The following is a 19,241-nucleotide window of genomic DNA, read 5'->3' on the forward strand; positions in this document are numbered from 1 at the left end:
CAAGAAATGTGTTTCCTGGTCATTGATTAGCTCATATCTATAAAACAAAGCATATGTGATGCAAGGTTAGATTTTCCTAGTATTAAATTGATCAACTCAACAGGAAAACGTTTCGAAGATAACGTAGGGCAATATGTAACATAGTTATTAACTTACGTCTACGTTTCTTTTTAGAAAGTTCGCCCCACACGCCACTAAAAAGGCTATCGCCTGTACATGACCTTTTCTTGCTGCAATATGTAGAGGTGTTTGGCCCTATAAAGATCATTTATGAGTAAAGTTTTCATTCATTCCGTTTTTTAAATCTCCATGAAAAAAAGGCAAAAATGAAATGAATAAATTTTGTCTCTTGATTATGGTCAGTTCATGATATCAAATAAATAAGTCAGTATAATTTCATTAATGAACTGACAAGGACGCTGATTCAACGGTTAAGTGATAAAATTTCTATGTTAAAGCCTCAAGTGAATTTATCACACCAATATACCCTTTTGTTTTAAACATGCTCAATATACACTTCATCGAGGTAGGGCTTTGGTAGAACAAAAGAATCGTCCTCGCGGAAGTGTACATTTGGCAACATTTACGCATGCTCATCGATCAACCTAAAATTAATACAAAAGGGTCTACGTAGTACTTACACTTCCAATATCCCGTCCCAAGTTTTCGACATCCACTTAACCCTCCTATCATTTGAGAGATATTAAGATGATATTAATTCTGTAAAACTATTTTGTAATTGACTCGCCTATTTTTGTTTTGTTTTACGTTTCACTTTGTTATTTTGTTTCTCATTTTTATCTTCCATTTTTTTATTGTTTTTTTTTTTGTCTCTTGGGTGTCTTTTCATTGATGTTTGTAATAGAAACTAAAGTTATTTTAACAGATGAAGGTTTTTGTCTACTTACCAAAAAATCGGCTATATCTACATCCGAACAATATTTTTGCAAGCATTTTAAATTGTCGACGTTGTTATCAGCAGCAGCTAGATGAAGGGGCGTTTGTCCCTGAAACGTATAAAAATGTACGAATAAGCCAAAAGGATCCTACGTAGTTCGCATATATAAATTGTTCTACTATTATGAGGTAATTGAACGAATAATTGGGAATTAATAATTAGATATTTTAACCACATCCACATATACAGAGCCATTTTAAATGGTATCCCAATACACTTAAACATGTAAATTCATAATGGCACTAATGGTCGTTTGATACGTTGTCAGTATTTGTGCGCTCAAAATGTTTGTTGATATTATATGATGTTTTTCTTATTTGTCATATGTATATTTTTTCTTTCTTTTGAAATTTGTTATTTAATATAAAATAATTGTTTTCAATTTTTGGAAAGAACATCATAAAATTAAGTAGTAAATTAAGTATCAGTCTTTGTAACAATCATGCAAATTCTGTAAAATGTGATACACCTCAAAAAAGGATACATATTTTATTTTTGATATTAAGTTGCTTTATAGGTATATATGAAGGAATGTATAATCATTTATTACAATCTGTCTGCTCTCAGGAGATAATTCGCATTGAAAATTCAATGGTTTATACTATATTTAATGTCAATTACACAGTTATCTCCCTTTTTTGAATTCTACAGAACATTCTATGGTGTGTTCACGTTTCTCCATTTAAGTATTAGACTAAAACAATATCAATTAAGGTTAGGGATGATGTGGTCCTGAAAAGGGTTAAAATTTACCTGTATTTTACCTTTTCCAATTTTTGGTTGATATTTTTAAATGATTTCATTGACAAGATACACAATAATATAACAATAGTATAATAATTTTCACTATTTTTTTTTCCAAAAAAAGTAGCATTTTAAGGCAATAAATATTTTATATTTCTATCTTTTTAAGGTATTTAAAACATCTTTAAAACAAACTAAGTAAAATTTGTTAAGACAATATAATTTTATTAAAATTATTTAAAGTAGTCATCAAATATATACACCTGGTTACTATAAATTACAAGTTATTAATCCATTTGTTTCAATTTTCATAATGGGTGGACTTTAGTTTGTGTCATTATATATTTAAAAAATTATTTACATGTATCTAATTGGAATAATTTTCAAAAATTGTATTCAATTGTAGCTAAAAGGTCAGCTAGCATTGTTCTTATCACACATGAAATTTAGCAGATCTCATTGATATCTTATAAGACAATATCTGTCACTTTGGGTTCATTAAAAAGTGAAAGCGATGACAAATACAATGCTTGAAGTGAACTTTGTACCAAATAAGTTCGGCAGAGTCAGACTTGAGTTTAATGGCTATCAGTACATGGTTTAGCCAGCTAGAGGGGACAGAAGATATTGGTAATGTGTTGTTCCATTTCGCACAGCGACAGCAAATGCTCATTTGGACAACATAACCAAACTTGGGACTCCACACTCACATGCACCGATCACAGCAAAAGTACAGGCCGAGACAGTACTCAGTTAGAGGCTAAAAACCACTAATTCCACTTCCCATAGGCTTCTATGCTAATTTCACAATATTCAATGGCTTCTCTGGACTTTACCTTAACTTTAACCTGCAGAGGACTATATATCAGCATGACTCTACATATGTCAGCTCACAATCCTCAGAATGGCATGTGGGGTTAGCAGACTTGCAGTGCAGTACTGGTCACCGGAAGTGAAGTGTCTATAAATAGCATGGGAAATCCCAGTGTTTTCACAAGAGAGGGGTATATTTAGAAATCATTATGGAGATTAGGCTTCACATCACAAGAAGCAAAATGCACCTATAAAATGTACAGAAATGTGTTTCCTTTCAGAAACTGTTTAAATTTTTTAACACAGCACTATGAGGAACAGGGATAATTTCTGCGTAGGACTATTTTTGCGTACGTTCCAAATGCTCATTGGTTGAATTGGTGGTCTGTAACCTAGATGAAACAGAGATGTACCAAGGAAACCACACCAATACCAACTATATACGAGAACGACGTCCTACGACTTTTGGTGGGTCGAGCAGCCGTACTTCCACTTATCTCAACAGACCTAGTAGAGGATGTTTGGTTCAGCGAATTAGAAGACGCAGAATACATCGACATCGACACAGCTCTTTTCGCCGACTATGTAACTGAATACTGGATCGATGGACAAGACGGAAACCAATATAATCATTTCTCAACCGAAGGACCACGCACTAGCAACCACTAAAAAGGATGGCACATCAAGCTGAAGAAACTGATTAGACACGCCCATCCGAACAATTACCAATTGATAGAGCTGCTCCAAAGACACAACCAAACACAGTGGCCAACCAGATGCAAATAGAAGCAGGCGCAACAAGAAAACTAAAGCAGAAGAAATACCAGAACATTGACAACAGACTTGCTATCCTCAAAGACTTATTCCTCAACCAACAGATGACAGCTCAAGATTATGCAGATCGAGCATCCTTTTGTATACGTATGGAAGTGATAAATTGTTTGAAATTAACTTTGTGCTAGGCTTACAATATCTGACTGAAAGTGCTTTATATTTTGTAAATTTTGCATTGTTTTTATCATATGTTACATGTGTATGCAATAACTGCGTAATTTTTGTAATAAAATAATTATAATATATCTGTCAATAAAAATCCATCACGATCAGATTTTCAAGATATATTTATGTATTCACTGCTGCCAATCTTCAAGTGACATTACATAACGACAACGGAGTTAATGGTAACGTTATACATATAGTGACGTTTTAATAGTATAAGGGGAGTTAAATATTAACGTCAAAAATGTTAAAATAAAAGAAAGAAATAAGAGGACATGAAAAATGTTAACGTCCATTCAATTTCGATTTAAATTTACGAATAAACATCATTTCTTTGGTTTCACGTAAATCTTTATCATTGTCTCTCAGTTTGTAAAATGGAAAAAATTTAAATCGTCCATCGCTGCATTTATCTAAATGCTCACTGACGGGACAAAATCTGTAATTTGGATCTCGGACCTGTTGTCGATGGACACTCGTTCGATCAATGACCCTGTCGCCTGTTTGACCAAGATATATTTCTTCACATTTGCTACATTTTATGTAATAAATTAAATTTGCAGTTTTACAGTTCATGTCCTCGTTTGCGTAAATAGTGGTTCCATCCCTTGTAGTGATCGAGTGTCCTTCGTGTATGTAGTCGCAAGTGTTGCAACATTTGTCTTTGCATTTCGATACAGTGAAGCGTTTTTCGGCAGGGTCGAAACGGGCACTTGTAAGTATTCGTTTAAGGTTTTTCGGTTGACGTTTGCTTTGTATTATTTTTTTCTTTTTTGAAATGGACTTTTAGCGATTCGCTTTGTGGTATAATTGGTACATTTGCTCTTGCTATTTCAAAAATATTCGCATTACATGGGTTGTGGGTTATTACAATGGGTATTACGGAGTTGTCTGGTTCATTTCTAGCGTTGACTGTTAGAAGTTCGTTTCTTGGAATTCCCTTTGCGCGTTCGATTCCATGTTTAATTAATTGTTTGTGATATTTCTGTTTAAGTAGGAATATGTCTAATTCCTTTAAGCGTTCATTTCTAGTGTTTTCCTCTTTGTGCAATTTGTATACAAATTATCATTTCGTCACATATTAAATTATTGTATACACGCCAACATGGCCGGAAGAGCACGGACAAAGACAACACCAGAATCTGAGATGCATTTAGAGGAGATTTCTGCAAAACTTTCAAGATTGGTTGTGATGCAAGAAAACACCATATTAGTCCTACGGAACATAGAAAAAATTTCATCGGATGGATATCAAATCGGAACCTCTATTATTGGAGAACTAAAGAAAATGACGGATATTCTTTCTTAAAATGGAAATTCTCCGCGGGATCCGAATAGTATATTTATGGAACTAAAGAAGATTTTAGAGACAAGGGAAATCTCTAGACAACCTTTGGATGATCCAGGAATACCATCATGGATGAACGACGCTAACTTTGAAAAGAAAGCATATTGTAAAAGGAAACAAATAATTTAGAAATGGAGGAAATTGTTGAACAGAAGGAAAGAACATTATTGGAACTGTTTTAAATCCGGAAAATATTATGAAATATATTCAAATTGGGTTGGATTAGAAGCACCAAATTTTCCACGCAAGTACATCATTACTGAAATACCCGGTGAACCGATTGAGGAAATGCATTTGCGATGGGACTTAGCATTGCAAAAATACCAAACGGATATTTCCATCATTCAGAACAAACAACATCGATACAAAGCAAAATACGAAGAAGCGGACCGAGAAATTAATGATGAGATAATTAAAATCGCAAATGGTACACTTGCGGATAAATTAGGTGAAATATGGATTAAAGATATTTCACGGCAAGAAGAAAAAAGTGAAAAGATTTGGATGGAAAAACAAACTTTTCTAGAAGATTATGCCAAGAATTACCGTAAGGATGTTATTAACAATAAAACAAGTAAAAGGAAACCAAAACAACAAAATAAGTCTAGGCCAAAATACAGCAATAGACAAAACACGAAAAACAGCCAAGACCGTAACAAAAACAAGAAATTTGGTAACCAAAAACCAAAACCAAATCGTCCGGCCTCACCAACGAGACGACGACCCTACCAAACGAACAACAAGGGCAATAGGTCTAAATCGTCATCTACAAGTAGGAAAAATAGTCGCACAAGATCAAGAAGTGGACAAAGATGGAACAAACCTCGGTGGTCGGACATAGTAAAAACCGGCAAAGCAAAAGTGAACCCTCCAAAAAGGTATAGAAACAATGGCCCACAACCACAACGAAGGATTTATTTTTTAATGTCGGGCCAACAAACCCCCGAGAGGGAGAGAAATCCCAAAACGGAAATTGAAACAATTCCGAAGGAAATATAATTGATCCGAAAATAATCAATTTATCAAAACGACAATTAGATACAAAAGAAATTAAATTATTGCTAAACGGAATAAAATTTACCCCGACTCCCTCATCTGCTAATCATGAAGAATTACAAAAAGACGTTAAAGCCTTTTGTAGAAAACTTCGAATAGTCGAATATTTTTCCGATAAAGAAATGGAAGATGATGGTTCTATTCTCCGGAATAAATCGCCATTTACTCCGAAGAAAAACCGCGATACTCATTTGGATGAATACATTGATAAATTGTCCTCATTTCCATTAACACCGAAAGAAGGTGTACGGAAGAACTTATCGAAGGCCGAACTTGATGCTCTTAAAAGACTTCAATCGGATAAAACAATCATTATTAAAGAAGCTGATAAGGGGGGGCAATAGTTATAATGGATACTGAATATTATAGCCCGCTTGCCTACAAACAATTGAATGAAGCGACATTTTATTCAGAGATTCCAGAAAATATTGACAAACGAATTATGTTACAATTAAACCGTTTACTCAACAGATATTCAGAATGTTTCACAGAAAAAAAGCGTGATTATCTGACCAATTTCGAATATCATACAAGCATTACGGACTTCCAAAAATTCACAAATCCGGTATTTTACAAGAAGCTGTAAAGGACCAAAGCAGTGAATATGTAGTTTTGGAAGCTCCACCCGAGTTGATACTTAGTCCACTTATAGCTGGACCGTCTTGTCCTACACATCGTCTGAGTCAATTACTGGATATGCTGTTGAAACCACTTTGTTCGTTTGTACCGAGTTATATACGGGATGATGTGGACTTTTTATCTCATCTACCTAGAGCAGTCAAGGAAGAGGCAATAATGGTTAGCTTCGACGTTACCAGCCTATACACAAATAGACCCCAGTAAGTTTTATTTTGGAGAATAACTCCGTCTGTTTCGATGGAAAACATTATTTACAAATTCGTGGTACAGCTATGGAGACAAAATTCGCGCCCACTTACGCAACACTATTAATGGGGTTCCTTGAACAAAAAATGTACCAACAAGTGGAAAACGAATTCGGAATGGAATTTGCTAATGAAATAGAAACGTCATGGAAGCGGTTTTTGGATGACTGCTTTATAATCTGGAATAAATCTACTGAAAACTTAGATAAATTCACGGACATCCTGAACAATTTGCACAATAATATCAAATTCACAAGAGAATTGAGTGCAGACAAATTGCCGTTCCTAGACGTTTTAGTACTGAAAAACAATGGAGATATTTCAACCGACATTTTTTACAAGAGTACAGACACGCATTAATATTTAAGTTTCAAATCGTGTCATCCATCCCACACAAGGAGAAACATCCCGTACTGTCTCACGCGTAAAATATGTACTGTGATAAGCGAGGAAAATACTAGAAATGAACGCTTAAAGGAATTAGAAATATTCTTACTTAAATATCACAAACAATTAATTAAACATGGAATCGAACGCGCAAAGGGAATTCCAAGAAACGAACTTCTAACAGTCAACGCTAGAAATTAACCAGACAACTCCGTAATACCCTTTCTAATAACCCACAACCCATGTAATGCGAATATTTTTTTGAAATAGCAAAAGCAAACTTATCAATTATAGCACAAAGCGAATCGCTAAAAGTCCATATCAAAAAAGAAACAATAATACAAAGCAAACGTCAACCGAAAAACCTTAAACGAATACTTACAAGTGCCCGTTTCGACCCTGCCGAAACACGCTTCACTGTATCGAAATGCAAAGACAAATGTTGCAACACTTGCGACTACATACACGAAGGACACTCGATCACTACAAGGGATGGAACCACTATTTACGCAAACGCGGACATGAACTGTAAAACTGCAAATTTAATTTATTACATAAAATGTAGCAAATGTGAAGAAATATATCTTGGTCAAACAGGCGACAGGGTCATTAATCGAACGAGAGTCCATCGACAACAGGTCCGAGATCCAAATTACAGATTTTGTCCCGTCAGTGAGCATTTAGATAAATGCGGCGATGGACGATTTAAATTTTTTCCAATTTACAAATTGAGAGACAATGATAAAGATTTACGTGAAACCAAAGAAATGATTTTACTTGTAAATTTAAATCGAAATTGAATGGACGTTAACATTTTTCATGTCCTCTTATTTCTTTCTTTTATTTTAACATTTTTGACGTTAATATTTAACTCCCCTTATACTATTATAACGTCACTATATGTATAACGTTACCATTAACTACGTTGTCGTTATGTAATGTCACCTGAAGATTGACAGTAGCCATGAAAGCGCTAGTGATGTGAATACATAAATATATCGTGAAAATCTGATGTGTTGGATTTTTATTGACAGATATATACCAGATATATATATATATATATATATATGTGTGTGTGTGTCTTCTTTCAATATAAAAAAAAAGGAAAGTAAGAAAGAAAACAAAAAATAACAACATAACTGTGATCAAACAAACACAAAATCGAGAAAATGTATTTTACTTCATTAAAAAAGGTAAATACAGGTGTAAATTTAAACTATCAAACCCTTTTGAGGACCCCATAATCCCTAACCTTAATTGATGTTGTTTTAGTCTAATAATTAAATGTTGGTGAAACGTAAATAAATGCATTCTATATAATTTATATCACAGAAACTCCATTTTACCTGTGTTTTACCCGAGCTGGCCATTTATGATGCATTGTTTTACCCCGAGTGAGTACAGCCTATGGGATACACGAAAGTGTTTATCACTTTTTTACCATGGCTGTGGTCTAAATAGATGAATTGAACAATCATAAGCTTACGTTATCTTCCCTGTATCAATTTGATGCGATGGAGCAGTGTAGCGAATACATATATATATGCTATTTCTAATTTAAACTCCCTGACGTGTTTTGTTATTATTATTATTTGTTTATTTATACTACCCTGAATCCAGTTACATTAACAATAGCTCCCATCTGGAGTAATTCTAACATCATTTGCCTATTATTATACTTTACAGCAATGTGAAGAGCCGTGTTTCCCTAAAACGATAACAAAACATAATTTTTTGTACATATTGAATAAGAACTTTTTTCTCCTTTATTCATTTTGTTCTTTAGACAAACAACTGTTGGCGTCTTCTCACACTAACGTAGCAATCTTACCATATGTCGTATTTTGCATATAACGTTCTTTGCCGCTTGGTTAAGATATTGATGAGCCGATTCAAAGTCTTAATGGCATTTTGGAATTGCTATTGCGCATGTCTCTCCTAATTGGTAAAGATGTATTATACTAGTACATGTACGATGCCACGACACAACGTTCTTTACGAGGACGGAAGTTATTTTTCTGAATCGTTCCATTGACTTTCTGCTTTGGAGAAAAGTGTATATCTATCCTGATACGTGATATTGTTCTTGACATTTTGTTCCACATACAATATTCCTGATTATAATATCGATAATTTAATTTAATTTATAATTTCTGATTTTGCTGTTAATTCAAATTAATGTAGAAGATGATACACTGGTCATTAAACCAATTTACTTTGATTGTAGTGTTACCAATACAATGTTAATTTAGTGAAGAAAACAGATGCAAAGGACGGTTTCAACATTTTCATTTTTATTTGTAAAAACTCGCACAACAATTTGTACTTGGATAAATGATAATCTGGTTTCATCTCGTGCAAGGGATATATTCTGTGCGGGCGTAAATTGCTCTTGTATTCGAAAATATTTTTAAAATCTTAGAACGCCACTTCAAACGTTTAAACCTCAAGCCGTAAATAACTCATCTAACATAGCAAACTCGTGTGCTTATCTTATTCATACGCGGCTTGTAATTCTTGAAGAAAACTTTTATACTGAGAAAAAGTATAAAAACAGAACTGAATCAAATACTATTCTGCTATATCAAATTAATTCTTTTTGATTATTTGGTCATTTGTATTGCTTAAAATATATTCTTACATCTTCGTTTGTGTACTGAGTATTGATATCAGCACCATCTTTGATGATCTGTCTGCATTTCGAAAGGTTGCCTTCAATTACAGATAATCTAAGTTTCTGAAAGCATAGTGATTTACGTCAGTTTTTGTAGTACTTAGGAGGCTTTTGTATTGTGTTTTTTTCATAAGATAAAGTATTCGATGTACACAAATGTGAAGTTGGTCTTCATACATATGGCAAGACTTTTTACATTATTTATGATTTATTTATAAGTTATAATTCTCGGTTGGTTGAAAAAAAAATATGAAATTATTCTTGTTCATTAAGGTACACTTTTTATAGTTTTGCCTGTTTATCTAAGTTTTCAACTAAATGTATAGGGTTATGTTCAGTCTATATACAATTTGGCCCTACGAAACAAATTAGTCAAGTTGTATGAATAAAGTGCATTATAATTTAATTTGATTGTAATAAGCTTTCTAATTGATTGGTTGTTGTAGAAACTATCTAGTCAATATGACGTCATTTAAGTCGATTGAACCGTACTTTGCGATTATAAAGATCCAAAACAATATAGCGTCTTAATTACGACTCAATTATTGATATTTTGACTGACATCAATTAGAGATTAAATTATAAGGAATATTTCTTATTTTTGAACAGGTTATACTAAATAACTTTGTTGGGGCCAATTTAAACTTTCATAATCCGCTTCGATTAAGTCCTATTTTTATATTCCTCACACCCCATCCTTCACCAGTAAATTTGATATGGTTGACAAAAGCTTTTTTTTCCTTTAACAGAGTGTGGGTGTCATATTTGTGTACAGTACCATACTTTGATACGCTTTCCGTTCAATTATGTAGGAGGCCATGAGACAAAGAGGCATGCAACATAGATGAGGGGAATTATGAAATTAAAATTTGCAGATAGCAAATTAACCATGAGATGAAGGATATTACAGACACTGTGAAGTCAGCCTAATATCGAGACATATACTTAGAAATCAATGGTAAATGAAAACTATTGACCAAACTTTACGACAAACGTGATGACTTTTCATTCAGAATTGTCAACTTTCCTTTCATCTGCGACAACATCCCTTCAGCATCTGCGTATGGATCGTTACGGTGTGTCCATCTGCGCCATGAAAATTTGATAAACGTGTCATAGTTTTCCTGTCTTCTTTCGTCTTCCCTGGACTTTTTTTATGAGCAACTCGGCGGGTGTTTCTAGAAAAGCAGAGGACGCTTACCTTACCGGTGCATCTGGTTCATGCTCCCAGTTTTTAGTGTAGTCCGAGTTGCTCATATGCTTTTGTTACTTTGTATGTATGATGTTAGCTCCTTTATGTTCTTTGTTGTGTATGTCTGTTTTCCATGTCTGGTCTTTGTCCCTGGATTACATTCTTTTGATTACTGCTATAACCTTGGTTTCCTTGATTACTCTTTCAAAATCATTGTAGCTTGTTCAGCTTGTAAGGAGGGAGCGTTTCCGTAATCGGTCTCTTTTCTTTATTTCTCGCCTTAGCTAACTATTAAACCAGGGTTTATCGTTTTTTCTAATAATTACATATTTAGTGGCTATGGAGTCTCGGGCAATTTGTAAATTATGGTAAAAATGTCACATGCGCCATTAACATCTATGCTGTCAGGAAGTAGTGTTTCCCGGTCAACTTCGTCTAGTTTAACTTTCACTGTATCAGTTCAGTCATAGACCCATATTTCACGTTTATACGATTTTGATTCCGTTTTAGGACATTCAAGAAAAGCGACAGGTGCATCATGATCACTTATTACTCGGGGGATTTCTAGTACATCTGAGTACATTTGTATATACATTTGAGAGAGTCGTTTAAAATTATCGGATTTAGGAGAGTCCTACTCTAAGCAGTTATCCTTGTTGGCTTTCTTATTACATAATTTAAATTGAAGAAATTGGTAGTGTCAAGCAGTTTATTATTATTCATTTTGAATTTAGGTCTCCGACAACCACAATATTATCACATATTTGACTTGCAATACCTAATAAGTGATTTAACCGTGTCCAGTAAAGATCGTCCGTCCATTCTGGTCGATATGTTTTGCAAAGAAGTAATGTCTGGCCTTTTGTCCTGATTTTTACCCACAGTGTTTCATCAGACTGATTTTCTAATTCGGGCGCACGATCGATGCCCACGTGATCTTTAACATAAACGAGAAGACCTCCCCCAAACGTGTTCTTATCTTTACGTACTATATTTGAACTGAATGACTCGAGTTGGATATCAGTGTCTTTTATTGCTGGATTTAAATGTGTTTCAGTAATCGTTTATACGTCGAACTTCTCAAAGAAGTCATTTAGGAATTCAAGTTTATTTCAGATACTACGAATATTTATATTACATATAGCAATACATTTATCGTCAGAACTACTTGCTTCAGTTGACGGACCTGGATTTTGTTCCACATTACCAATAATTAAAATGAAGTGGAGTACAAACAGCAGGAAAACGATGTCAATTTTCGGGAACCGTGACTGAAGTAAAGTCAGAGCTATAATAAAAACTCTACAATGTAAGTTAATTTTAATTAGTTCTAAAAAAACTGTATTGACGAAGGTATCCGCGGTCTTTTTTTACTGTACAATGAAACAGACCTATGGCAATCCTGTAGGTCACAAGGTCACTACCCATCCCCTTTCAGTTCAAAGGTAGTGACGTTGATCAGGGATCGCCATATTTCTGAATTGTAAACGAACAGTGAATAGGCTATTTCATCAACACCATACAGGTCAGATAAGGAAGGGAGAGAAAGACGTAAAAGTATTGAAAAGAAATATGTACAAAGGCATGTTTTTTCTGTTAAGAGAACTGATCATTTTACTTTTGGGTTTGATAAATATTTTTGTAGAGAAAAAAATGTTTGCTTTTAAGTAGTAAGTTACTGTAAAATATTTTACTTCCAAACTGTTGTTACTATGGGCAAAAACATTAATAAGGTATTGTTGCAATTTTCGTGATCATGTGAAATGTTCACAGCCTACATTTTATACATGTTACTTTTCGAAACATAGAAACAGTGGGTAGCAAAATCTAAACACAAGCAAAACAATACAAAACAACTACACTACATGTAAATTATCTTATATACTTTTTCTTTAACCTAATTAATTGAATTAATAAGAGGGGATAATAATAATAGTAATAATATTAATAATAGTAACATTGATAATAATAATAATAATAATAATAATAATATTAATAATAATAATAATAATAATTGATAGCTGAGTTATGATTTTAGTTCATTATGTGGATCGGCTTAATAATTGTTTTCCAATTTTTCAACTTCTTCGCTATTATATTAGTATAGCATGACATATGATATTGTAACATTGAAGTGCCCTAGTTTTTTTAATCTCAAATAAGACATAAAACGATGGTTTGTTTTACTAATCATATTAGATGTCTTTGTTGCCGAAAATAAATTTATCGCATAAAGTTTACTCTACATGTACATGTATTTCTCCCATTTCTATACACACAATTTGTTTCAGGTAATTGTATTGTATCTGTCACCTGTATCAATCAATACAGTACTGTAGAATACCTGGCTGGCTAAATATAGACTGACAACGGTTAATTCACCTGTCTATTGGACAGTTAGTAGAGCGGACCTTAAATTTGCATATATTTATAAACAGATACACATCCCGTCGATGGTAAACCAACAGAAATAATTTAATCCATAGACATTAAAAATAAGAAATATTATAAGAATGAATTACAATTGACAAAACACGAAAAACTAAGTTTTTGAGATTTGAGCATTTATGTAGTTAGACACGAAGTCTAAATAATAAGTTTATTTATCTGAGTGTTGCTCTTTAAGCTTTTTTTCCATCTATGAAATATGATCATGGGTATTGATGATCTTTTTTGGTTGATCATCAGTAGTTTTAACGAAAATCCGACCGTCCGCCATCCAGTAAGCACTGATCGGTTTCTTTGACTTTAAATCAGCCAGTCATTGTACTAATTCATTTCTAAATTGAGTAAGATTTTCTGTGATGAAAGTGCCATTGGTGTCACCATTCAGAGCTTTTTTGTTTATAAACACTAAGTATCTAGTTCTATACGATATAAACCTCACTATTATTTGTGATTTACCATTGCGTGCTTTTCCGATCACATGGGAACGACTAATATCATTTACTGTAATATCAATGTTCAGTTTGTTTTTACATATATTTATAACAAGTTGGTCAGTGTTTACTGGATGTTGAATTTCACCATGATGGTTGACAGGGGCAGGTACATTATGAAACCTGACGTTTGTTCGGCGTGAACATTGCAGCTGTATTACAAGTTGGTTTTCAAGGACAGCTACTCTTTGGTACAGGAAGTCAATATCATTTGCATGTTCTTTGCCAGACTGAGACTGATTATATGATGCTAATTAAAGCTTGTTGATTTTCATAGCCTGTATACGTAGTTTTTGTTTTTGTTCATCTATATTTTTTTGTTGATCATTGATTTTGTCATGCAATTGTTTTGTTTGGTCCTGAACACAGTTTCTACTTCAGATTTAATATCTTCAGAGATGATTTCATTTATTTGTCAGGTAGTACAGGAGTTATTGCATTTAATACGTCAGTACTGGTTAAAACTTTTTCAGATATACTTTTTCTGGAAGCTGGGGTTTTTTGGGGGGTTTGTAAGTTCTTTAATGGCGGTACTGGTCTCACTCATATCACCTGTCTACGAGTTAGCCTAGACTCTTGTCGAATGGTGGCCTGCAGATTATCGGGACTATCAGGACTAGAACGTTTATTATTAGTAGTAGAAATGGAGGTAGTTGTAGATGAATTGGACTGGGTGGGGGGTGGACCAGAGTCATCACTTTGGCTATAGTTATTGTCCATGGCGGCGTCCATATTGTAATCACCCATTATTTACATTTGTAAAACTTTCCGTCAATATAGTAATATAAGAGTTAAATGCATCTAAAAAAGTTCACACACTAGTGCTTGCACATTTTAGGAAGTTAACCTATCATCAGTTTGGCAAATAATATGTGAATTTCCAGTAAAAACCCAAAATAAGCAGAGACTGGTTTTATCCTACCATATCTAGTGACGCATGCGTATCCCAACAAAATAAAATCCCAACATTGTGCTTACGTAACACACTAAGCGATTATATAAAATGTAAAATGCTTGATAAATAAGTAGTATGCGATGCTGAATGTGAATGTGGAAGCGGCAATGAAATTGGAAATGGGCATTCGGAGTCAGAAATAGGGAGAGTGGTTTGTTTTCCTAATAGAAGACATACAAAGTAAGACCAAGGTAATAAAATGCATCTACAAGTGAAAAAATGTATACGTAACCTCCTCAAGGCTATGCTGTGTCGTCATATTAGGATGATGAGTGTCGTATGGGGTGAGTCATCTTCAATCTAAGAAAAAAAATAGGAACACATACACAACTTCTAGGAATAATTAGAAAGATTGTGGAAAGCATTTCACTGCTACCAAAAAATAAATGTATATAAAGCAAAGATAATTAAGGTAAAATGTGTATGGATGTAGAAACCTTTGCCGGTGTCTGAATCCTGCAAACCAAGCTCTTAAGCAGTGCCTGACGTTCAAAATTTACTCTAGACGTTAAATATTTCAGATGGGTACGATTCAAATTTTATAAATTAAATACGCACTTATCAATGTTTCTAAAGTCATAGAGGACAGATATTATGTATTTTACACCATAGAACCAGGAACGTTATATTACTAATATAATACTAATATTAACTCCCTGATAGACCTGTAGTTTATTACAGGTCTATGTTTACACTAAGTAAGGATTGCATATATAGCTTCATGGTTTAAAATGTTTAAAAACTTTGCTCTTACAAGGACGGACACGGAACCTTTCCACAGTACTATAATCGCGCGTTTGACAAATCAGTCCGGTGAATGGTAATTGTGAGTTACTGTGATTTTGAAACTTTGCGGTCATACGACTAACCTCCTGAACACTTTTCTTTTTTGCGATGGTGACGTAGTAGTAATGGCAGCCCCCATGTTTGCTTTTTTAACTCGACTTTGTGAACATGTAACTTATCAAATTGAAGAAATGCAAATGGTTCTAATGTCATTTTGATAAACAACAATTTTTTTTCTGCGTAGTTTTCCTTTCGACTGTCGCAAATTACCAAATATTACAACTACAAACAGCTAATTCGTTAAAACAAAATGTAAATTCAATAAAGCAGTACATGTGTTAGGATGTAAAAGATTTTGTTTAACGTTCTAACAACGTTCTAACATAATACTCTCCTTTATGTCATCTATAGTCAACCCCTTCGCTTAGATCATGCATCATCTAATAAAACAAACTGAGAATTTCTAAAGTGCGATACAGACAAAAATGAAGTACCACTATGTACTCAATTGAATATTATACTGGAGAGGTGATAAATTGAGATGAGGGCAAATAACGAAGAAATTCATCAATTTCCTCGACTCCTTTGGTTTATATGGGCAAGCAGACGGATGGACGCATGGACTGACAGTGTTATGTTATAATACTTTTGTCAAAAGTCGTCGCTGAAAAAAAAATAAAATATTCATTATGATGATCACTATAAATATTATTGTAATTTATTTCAAGAAAGTAAGAATACTATTATCCTCTCTAGCTGACTTGTCCTTCCAAGCTTCACGCAGCGGCAGTCGTTCGTTTCCTCTTTTACTAACCGCTGCAGACAGGCCTTTCGAAATTCTCTGACATTATTCAAATCAAACGTCCTTTGACAATCGGATAACGTCGCGTAAAATCATTCGCATTTATCCGACTTCGCCAGATGATTGCATTTTCTTAGAGGGCTGACTTTAGCCTCTAGAGTGAATTTTCAACGTCAGACGCTGTTTGGAGCTTTTTGTCTTACTTGCCTCCTTAAAATACTTTATGATTATAACTTAAAATATGGCATTTATGTTTTAAAAAAAACAAAGTTTTCTCCATACAATAAAAAACAAAAACACATTATTCATGGCCAATGTCCATCTTTATATCTTAAAACATGGAAGACTCCTAGTTTTATAACTTTTACTTATGAGATCAATTTTCCATTGATTAAGTTAAACACTTTTACGTATAGAACTTGTCAAACCTCATGGTTTTTGTGATATTTGCACAAATACTGCTGTGAGACCTCTACAGTTTCAGCAACAGTGATCATGTTTGTAAATGGATGAAAACATTGGGATACCGTAAGGAACATGTGTACAAACTGTCATACTGGTTCGTAAGTAACAGAGGAGACGATAATTTTAAAATAATGACACGAAAATATATAGAAACAAAAACCAAAAAGTCTTTTAAAAAAATCAGGGACCAAAACTTCATACAAAGCTATCCGAATTTGTATGATGTTTTTTACTCTTATAATGATGCAGCTAATTATATTAAGTTAACGGCTACAGATTTATGAACAGAAAAAACTACAAACAAATGTTACACATGACATAAATGGGGCAATTATTCTTAAAAAGGTCTTTGCATCAACTTGAAATTTTCAGGTCGGATAGATCTCGTCCAACTTTAACCTTAGTTTTCTTCTTCTGTTACGATTTGTGGACCAAATGAGCTTACAATTGAATAAGTAAAATAAATATCTTACCATGTACTCATCTTGTCATTCGCATTTCTAATCATTATAACTACATTATCTCAAGTACATATCTACTGTAGTATATTGAAACCAAAATAACAACATTTCCTAGAACACTTTCCTGTTTATTTTAGTGAACACAATTTCTTTTTAATATATGACGTAACGTATTTGTCCTCCAATTTCTCATTGAACTACAAATATAAGCACATGATTTGGTATATTTAAGTATAAAGCTAGAAAAATGAGAAAGTTGGTTTCGAACACTTATGATTATAGTAATATACAGTATTGTAAAATTCAGTTTTAAGAATGTTCTATGTTGAAAGGACAATATTGAGGAGAAATCATGTTGACTCTCTGTGTTTTTTTTTTATACATTTTTAAGGTAAATAAATCATATTGTAGAGAATATGTCTAGCTTTGTTCATTGTGGTTTCCATGCTAGTCCTAATCCGTCCGTTAGCCCGTTGGTTCGTTTGACTTTGGTCTGCCCTCTTAACGTCTTATTATAATCATTAATATTTGTTATCCCTTTTTTTTGGGGGGGGTTGTTTGGCAAGGTTATATTTCATTTTAAAAGGATTGCAGTGAAATGTATTGTTTAAGGAGGTAGACCCAGGGTAAGGGACACAACTCTTACAAATCATTGGAGCATTTGTATTGAGCATTTTACATCAATCTTATGTAAGCATCAAAGTAACTTGCACTGATTTCATTCTGTTTCAAATGAAAGATTGATAGGCTTTGGGGAAATTGAATATGATACAAGCATATCAATGATTTTAAGAGTTACGTCCCTAACTCTAGGTCTTCCTCCTTAACGATTACCTTTCATTTCGATAAATCTGGGGTTTTTTTGTTAGGGGATTTGGGTGGGTAGGTTTGTTTTTATTTTCTTGTGATGTGTTTGTGTGTGTTTTATAGGTACCGCTTACAAGATGATACCTGAATCAATGCAGCTTCAAGTTTCCAACTATTTCTTCTTGAAACACCCATTAGACAATTAAGTGCGATAAAGGAAATTAAAGATGCGTCATGGCTTCTTTTATGATTTGACTATTCGTTGTTCTTTCGATAATATCGGTACATGTGTATACCTTTTTTGGAATTTTTATTCAATGTTAAATTTATCTCTTTTCATTTATTTGGGTTCAGTTTGAATGCATGCAATGATTTTCACGTGTGTTTTTACAAGTTAAGTTAGATATAATTTTCAACTCCTTTTGTTCCCTCTTACAATAACAGTCAATCTTATTATAGAAAAAATTTAAAAAAATAAAATAGTGTATACAAAAAATAACAATGTTTAGGTTTAGCAACGCTAGTTCAAACGCTGTTGATTCGATCAGAAGTTTGTCATTTCCAATTGAAATATCTCTGGATTCTTATGCATCGTTTTTGTGACAAAATTACATTGTATTTGAATATTTCTCAGCTATTTTCGTCAATGATACTGAATTTGAACATGTATGAATACATATATGCATTAGTGCAGTGGCGTACAATTTAGCCTTCCCTCTTTTCCTGTACGGAAATAGATGAAAAGATCTCTTTACTAAGTTAGTATATGTATACAAGTCACTTTCTGTCTGATTGTTAGCGGAAAAAGATTAAGTCTTTCATTCCTAAGTGTATGTACAGCTTGCTTATTTCGTTATTTGTTTTTCACGAAACATCAAACATCAAGTTCAATTTCAAGCAACGATTTGCAATGTCCACATGTAGTTCCGCCGCTGCAGTGTTGCAACCTCCCGATATGCCCTTTTTTGGTA

General features: G+C 33.5%; 1 protein-coding gene across 1 annotated transcript in view; it reads right to left on the reverse strand.

The window, feature by feature from the left end:
* Positions 1 to 17,610, reverse strand: part of LOC148619881 (uncharacterized) — a 67,680-nt gene extending 50,070 nt beyond the window's left edge. Inside the window, 6 exon segments of the mRNA XM_088580254.1 lie at positions 157 to 255; positions 909 to 1,007; positions 8,799 to 8,897; positions 9,831 to 9,926; positions 15,182 to 15,249; positions 17,476 to 17,610. Of these exon segments, the coding sequence (XP_088436380.1) occupies positions 157 to 255; positions 909 to 1,007; positions 8,799 to 8,897; positions 9,831 to 9,926; positions 15,182 to 15,208 (420 nt within the window). The 5' untranslated portion in view covers positions 15,209 to 15,249; positions 17,476 to 17,610.
* Positions 17,611 to 19,241: the final 1,631 nt, after the last annotated feature.

Source organism: Perna viridis, chromosome 4 (assembly GCF_037379345.1).
Source record: "Perna viridis isolate PV_CMFRI_1.1 ecotype Kerala chromosome 4, ASM3737934v1, whole genome shotgun sequence".
In the NCBI taxonomy this organism is placed as follows: domain Eukaryota; kingdom Metazoa; phylum Mollusca; class Bivalvia; order Mytilida; family Mytilidae; genus Perna; species Perna viridis.